The sequence below is a fragment of the Gekko japonicus genome, unplaced genomic scaffold (assembly GCF_001447785.1).
Source record: "Gekko japonicus isolate JY-2015 unplaced genomic scaffold, Gekko_japonicus_V1.1 scaffold5227, whole genome shotgun sequence".
NCBI classification, from domain to species: Eukaryota; Metazoa; Chordata; class Lepidosauria; order Squamata; family Gekkonidae; genus Gekko; species Gekko japonicus.
In genome coordinates this window covers 50,970-57,648 of record NW_015163778.1, presented here as the reverse complement: position 1 = coordinate 57,648, position 6,679 = coordinate 50,970, and the positions used below count along the sequence as shown (strand labels likewise).

The following is a 6,679-nucleotide window of genomic DNA, read 5'->3' as shown; positions in this document are numbered from 1 at the left end:
GATACTACCCAAGCCTGAGCACCATGACACCTTCCACCATTCTAAGAGGATGGAGGTGAATTGGGAGCACCAAAGAAGCTCCCTGTGCTCACGTGCCTATTGATCACCTTTGTATTTTCAACAGGGGAAGAAAGGCCGCCAGTGATGGCATTCTTGGAGGCCATGCGGGCCGATATAATGGCGCACATAGATGCCCGCTGTGAGTAACAGATGCATGTTATCTTTAAAGAGGGTACGATGGGTGGCATACCAGCAATAGAAACTAACCAATGTGCCTTTTCTCCTAACAGTTGATGCCATGCGGGCCGAACGGAGGGCAGACCTGGAGGCCATGGACCAGCGCCAGCAGGCCCGCAGTGAGTAACAGATGCATGTTATCTTTAAAGAGGGTACGATGGGTGGAATACCTTAAAGTCCAGCAATATAAACTAACCAATGTACCTTTCCCCTAACAGTTGACGCAGTGGAACAGCGCATCAGGGCCCTGGAGGCTGCTGCCAGGCCTCCAGATGACCCTCCATTGCGGGATGCTGGTGGACAGTGATGTGTATATAGTTTGGTTTTTATCCAGTTCTAAAGTTCATGCATATAGTTCGCTGTTAAAAGTTTCGGTATTTATTGTTAAATTAAAACTGTTTTGAAAAGAGTTTTCATAGTTTTCAGTAATTGATATGTCCCCTTGATATGTTTTAACCTCTGCTGTGCAATGATACCTCTTGCATTTCTGCTATGATTTCCTAGGAGGAGTGTATTCCGCTAACAACCCACCCCCCACCCCCTTGCCCCATCATTTTGGGCAGGAATGACCATAGAACCCCAGATTGTTAGCATACCTGGGCAGAAATGAGACAACATTAGAGAATCTGAGGCTTATGATTGCTAAACAAAAATGCAAACTTTTATTTCTGAACAGATATAACTGTGGTAGTGATCAAAAATAGCCTACTCTTTATTCCTCGTTACACACCACAGTCATTAATGCAGCCCGCACCCTTTCACCCCGTGTTTTGTGTCTACGATCAGACAGGACATCTGGAGGGGGTACAGGTAATAATGGAATGTCCCCTGCCCCCAGGGACTCTGCCAGGTGTCCCTTTTCCTCACAAATATTGTGGAGCACCACACAGGCCGCAGTGATGGGGGTAAAGTCCTCCTCCTTGACTCGCAGTCTTTTAGTAAGGCAACTCCATCTGGATTTTAGTCTACCAAACGCCCGCTCTACCACAACACGTGCTTTTGCGTGCCGCTTGTTAAAAACTTTCTCCATATGGGCAGTGGGGCTTCTGAAGGGTGTCATGAGCCACCCTCTGATGGGATAACCCCCATCGGCCAACATCAGAGGAGGGATTGTTACACCATTCACAGTGATGGTGGGGTTCCCAGGGACAAACACCCCACCATCCATTGCCCTGCAAAGTTTAGAAGAACGGAAAACGCTGGAGTCATGGTTCCTGCCAGACTTGCCAATCTCCGCATCAATGAATCGACCTCTGTGGTCCACAGCTCCCTGCAGAAGGATGGAGTGACCACCTTTTCTGTTTTTATATATGTGTGCCCGTTGAGCCGGGGGAGCAACTGGTATGTGGCTCCCATCCAGTGCACCGATGCAGTTTGGAAAGCCCATCCTGGCGAATCCATCCATTATCTGTATGGGAAGAACAGCAGTGATATCTGCAATAAGTTTTCCATTTAACATCAAGCACTACTGGCTACCGGCTACTTGAGACAATATCCTCAGTACAGACATAGATATTTATTTCAATCTATTTATTTAAGTTAAATTCTATTTAACACAGTGCCCTTACATGCCAAAAGGAGCACTGAGTTAGCAGCATTACAAAACAAGTACATTGTTGCCATGAGTCTCAGATTCTTAAAAGTGGGTGCCGGGTGTGTGCTGAGTTATGTGCCCTTTCCCTTGCTGGAAAGTATTTTGGTAGATCTTATCCAATAGAATGAGCAGTACTACTAAGACCCTCAAGCAGGAGTTGCTGAATGGGTTGCATGGGGAGAGGGCCCAGTGGGTTTGCATAGGTGGGAATGGGCAGTGAGCTGGGGCTGTGCGTACTTAAATGAAACACCCACCCCAAAGCTGTCTGCTGAGGGTTCAGAAGATCCCATGTCGCAAAGGGAACTACAGTGAAAAAGGGCAATTGACTGAACTTGGCCCCCTGTAATCTTGCAAGACCACTTGTTCTGCTTGTCTGTAAGAGCAAGGAGGGAAGGCATTTCAGCACAGTGACCCTTCTTGCTATACAGTTGGTCCTTGCACACAGAAGAAGAGATCGGCCACTCGGTAGATGAGCAGGGACAGAAAGGGCAGAAAACTGAACCATAACACTTAAATTCAGAACCTAACAGAGCTTAGTGCAATGTGAAAAAGTGGGCCAAAATAAAAACCTGATTGTAAAAGGTATCTAGGAATCACACGGGCTTTAAAAACCTGTCCTACTGCTTTTCAGCCTGCATAGGCCTTCCTCAGAGGTCATAATAATTGAGTGGCAAGATGGCTATGAACATATAACACAGTCATGTAGACACGATCAGAAGGGATACAACATATAAAATCAATATGGACCAGAAAAAATGATTCTGTAACAGATGAAAAATAGGTAGATGACACATTTCTGCACTGGACTAGCATGAATGCCGTTACAGAATAGTGAGAGTCATTATCCATAGAAACAGCTGAGAGTTACCTATGGCTACTTAATGTATGGAACCAAAATCACAGTGCTGTCACTGAACCTACAAAAGACCCTTGGCAAGCATCTGTGTAAAGTGAACCCCATGGAACTCCTGAAAATACAGAATCCATACTCACTGATCCAACTTCATTTGGAAGGCAGACCTTCTTTTTGAACAGCTCCTCTAGAATTGCTCGGCACCCCTCCTTCATGATAATAAACGCCGTTGACAGGCCCACCCCGAACTGATGCCTGAGGTTCCGGAAATATTCCTGGTTTGCCAGGTACCACAGGGTGATGGCCAGTCTTTTCTCCACCGGAATGGATGGCCTAATCCGTGTGTTCTGCCGCTCCAGACGGTGCCTCAGGGTGCCAGCTAGCTCAAAGAAGGTTGCCCTGGACATCCTGAAATTCTTGAGCCAGTCCTCATCGATCCATGTGGCCATCACCGTGTTGTCCCACCAGTCCTCACTCCTGTCTTTCACCCACCAGCGTCGTGGGACTGTATGGGCAGCAATGACTGGAGCCCATGCCCTGATGGATGCCCTCCGGTTGTACCTGGAGGGTGCATGGCTCAAAGCCTGCAGGTCTGTTCTCCTCCTCCTCTCCCTCCTCCTCCTAGAAAGATGAAGGTACTGTGTAAGCACCTCAATCAAAGCTTCTGTGCTGCTGATCATCATGTGCAACACCTCCAGGATCATTTGCAGCAAGATGGTTATGGAGACCATGATGATCAGTAGCCTCTCACACAGTCACACCAAAACAAATCCACCAAAAACCAGCCTGCCAAACTCCAACCTCAACCCACAGAGGTGGGGTTTTTCCCTCCCTGCCCTTTATACCTGTTCCATCTCTGTGCCAGCCAATCGCCTCTTGTCCAGGATGGGTGCACATCAGGCTGGGGTAGCAACATCTGTCTGACCAATCCCTGATGCCCTGCTTTCCCTCCAAATCCTGCTGTCCAATGGTGTGTTTGTCTCCAGCTGGCAAGCTGTGCACCCCTTCATCTTCTCCTGGCTTGTCTCAGGGCATGGAAGGGTTAGCTAGGTTGCTGTCACCAATCCCTGCTGCCCTGGTGCCCAGCTGTAAGCCTGCTGTCCAATAGGGTACTTGTTCCCAGGGGGCAGATGCAGCCATGGCATGTATCACAGTGGAGTCAATGTATTCCAATGGGATCGCTATGGGTTCTGGTATAGCGATATATCAATATATCGCTATAAGTCGAACGTTCAAAAAAAAAAAAACCGGGAAGAAAACGGCGGGAAAACAAAGCGGTGCCAGTGTGAAACGCCGAACCGCTTCTCAATCGTCTCCTTTCCGGTAGGGGCAAGCCGTGTGTGAAACGGCAGCCCTGTACCGGTTCATCTAGAAACGGAAGACTCCCGGTTTGAAACCGGGAGAAAACAGGTAGTGTGAAATTCCCCCTAGTTTCCTTTGTCGTGATTGGCTTTCTAATAAAGACCTTCTAGTGGTCCTGAAGCCATACAGAGTACCCTATCAGGAAGCTTCATTTAGGTCCAATCAGACCTCATGAAAGTAGCAACACTGTATATAGTTCAATACTGGGATGGTATAAGTCTGGGTGCCGCTCTTATCAAAGCAGATCAGAGCTCAGTAATGTTATGAATAAAGCCTTGAATTGAGAATCGTCTCCCGCCTTTCAATACACTAAACTGGTGATGAGGATGGGATCCCAGGTCGAACCAAATGGGAAAATTACTCTCTGCCTGCCCAAGCTGAATCACTGAGGGCGCCTAGAGCTAAATCACTACGGGCATGGCATCCAAGGGCCATATCAAACCGTTCAACTCCAAGGTTGGGAACTGGGACTCCTACCTTGACCGTTTTGATTGCTTCCTTATAGCAAATGGTATTGAAGGAGACAATGTCTGCCGTGCCACTTTCTTAAGTACCTGAAGCCAGGTTGTATTAGACATTGCTCGGGACTTAGTAGCAGCAGCATGCGTACCTGGTTCCTGTGGTGAGCCATCTCCTAGCGTCCATCTCTGGGGGCCAGGTGTTCGCCAAAATCAATTTGGTAGAGACATACCAACAATTGCCTGTAGACGCAGCCACAACCGAGGCCCAGACTATTTTGATGCATCGAGGCACCTTCAAGGTAAACCGATTGCAGTTTGAGGTAAGCGTCGCCCCCGGGATCTTCCAAGAACTGATGGAGTGCCTTTTAAAGGACTTGACAGACGTCATCCCCTATTTTGATGATGTGCTGATAGTGGGAGCCTTGGAATTGGAACTGACTGTTCGTGTTAGAGAGGTGCTCAGTCGCCTACAGAAGGCCGGCCTTCAAGTAAAAAGGGAAAAGTGTGAATTCTTCATTCCCGTGATCAAATTCTTGGGGTTTCTCCTGGACAAAGATGGCATCCATCCTGCGCCAGAGAAGGCGGTCAGCACCCCCACCAAAATCGAAGAAGGAGCTACAGTCCTTTTTAGGACTCCTTAATTTTTACCACTCCTTACTACTGGGGAAAGCAGCCATCGCTGAGCCTCTTCATCGGCTCTTAAATAAATCAGCGCAGTGGGCTTGGGGTTTCAAGGAGCAAGCAGAGTTCCAAGCCATCAAAGCTCTTCTGGTCTCCAACAGAGTACTCGTCCACTATGATAAGAAGAAGCCCCTCATTTTGGCCTGCGACGCGTTGCCCTATGGGATCGAGGCAGTCCTCAGCCATAAGCTGCCAACCATCCGGGAGGCCTCCATAGCATTCTATTCCAGGACTCTATCCACAGTGGAGAGGAATTATGCCCAGATGTCAGCAAGCTGCCATTCTGTTTTCTGTGACCTCTGTGTACATATCCTTTCCCTGTTACACCCGGCTTGGCTTCTATCATCCTGTTCCTGCTTTGGAATGCAAAAGATAACTGCTGGAGGTTGTGTGGGGGAGAAGATGCTGTAATGCTTGCCTATTGATTTTCCCAGGACTACTGCACCTGTGTTTTGTCTGATGTTCTGCCTGGTTCTCATGTACTGGGCGCGCAACCGTTTCCTTAGCCCGCCAGCGGGAAAGATATTCATTGGATCTGTATCTGTTTGAAGTTCCTTTATTATGCTTGACCTGACTGTGTATCCCCAGTTCTAACAAAGAACGTGTTTGAGTATGTCTTCAACGCTTTGAAATAAATTTTGCTTTTCTTTAAAACGTGGATTTATTCTCGATGCTTGGGGATCCAACATATTGTTAGAACTCCCTTTTCCTATCGTTCCGAATCTGACAAGATCATGAGCGGAATTGAGGGAAATCTACCTAACACGGAGGGGGACTCGGGATCGGTCCCACAAACCTCTGCGTCTTTGGTGTTCACGACTGCAGCCTCCATGGAGGGTGCCGTGGGGGGAACGATTCCCCGCCTGCCTGCACATCTGTCTTGGCCGCCTCCGACCCCTTCGCAATGGGGTCCGCGGAAGACTCACCAGCAGGATGATTGGACTATGTACAACACCCAAGGCACCCGTGAGGTGTACTCCCGTCGGGGGAGCGGATTACGTGAGAGTCTGTTTGACAAGGGATTGTTCCCGGAACCTGGGTCTACCTCGGAGAAGGGGAGCCCCAAGCAGGACCTCGAGGAGTGGATGTTCGAGCCGTCGGGACCGCGTGGTCACGCAGAAGATGAAGAGGGCACCGGAGCCTTCCAAACGGAAGAGGACTATGACCCACCCCCGGATTACCGCCCTCGGGACCCCATCCCGGAGGAAACTACCGGGGAACGTCTAGCAGAACTGGAAGACTCGGTGAGAGACTTAATGCGGGCATTCCAGGATGTGATGGAAGGCCTGCCGGGAATGTTGGACGTTAGAATGGCCAATTTCCTGGACGCACACGCCGCGCAGTTACAAGTTGCTCCTGCACCGGGATTTCCCGCGCCGCCGATGCCTGCTCAGCCGCTACAAGCACCGGGAGTTCCCCCGCAGCAGGTCCCTGTCCAGCAGCCGGTGAGACCGCCTCCGCAAGTGCCTGCCCAACCGCCGATGCCGGGGG

The 6,679-nt window shown here is 49.4% G+C and overlaps 1 protein-coding gene across 1 annotated transcript; it reads right to left on the bottom strand.

Annotated features, from left to right (window-relative positions):
* Nucleotides 1-949: 949 nt before the first annotated feature.
* LOC107107628 (putative nuclease HARBI1) lies at nucleotides 950-3,415 on the bottom strand. The gene is made up of 2 exons (XM_015407932.1): nucleotides 2,825-3,415; nucleotides 950-1,645 (listed from the first exon to the last, which is right to left on the bottom strand). Exons 1-2 carry the CDS (start codon nucleotides 3,413-3,415, stop codon nucleotides 950-952), a joined length of 1,287 nt encoding a protein of 428 aa, XP_015263418.1.
* Between the last annotated feature and the right edge of the window lie 3,264 nt (nucleotides 3,416-6,679).

Coding starts and splice junctions, on each gene's coding strand:
- LOC107107628 (XM_015407932.1), bottom strand. CDS start 3,415: ATGGTCTCCATAACCATCTTGCTGCAAATGATCCTGGAGGTGTTGCAC. Junction 1,646..2,824: donor TTCCAAATGAAGTTGGATCA/GTGAGTATGGAT, acceptor CTTCCCATACAG/ATAATGGATGGATTCGCCAG.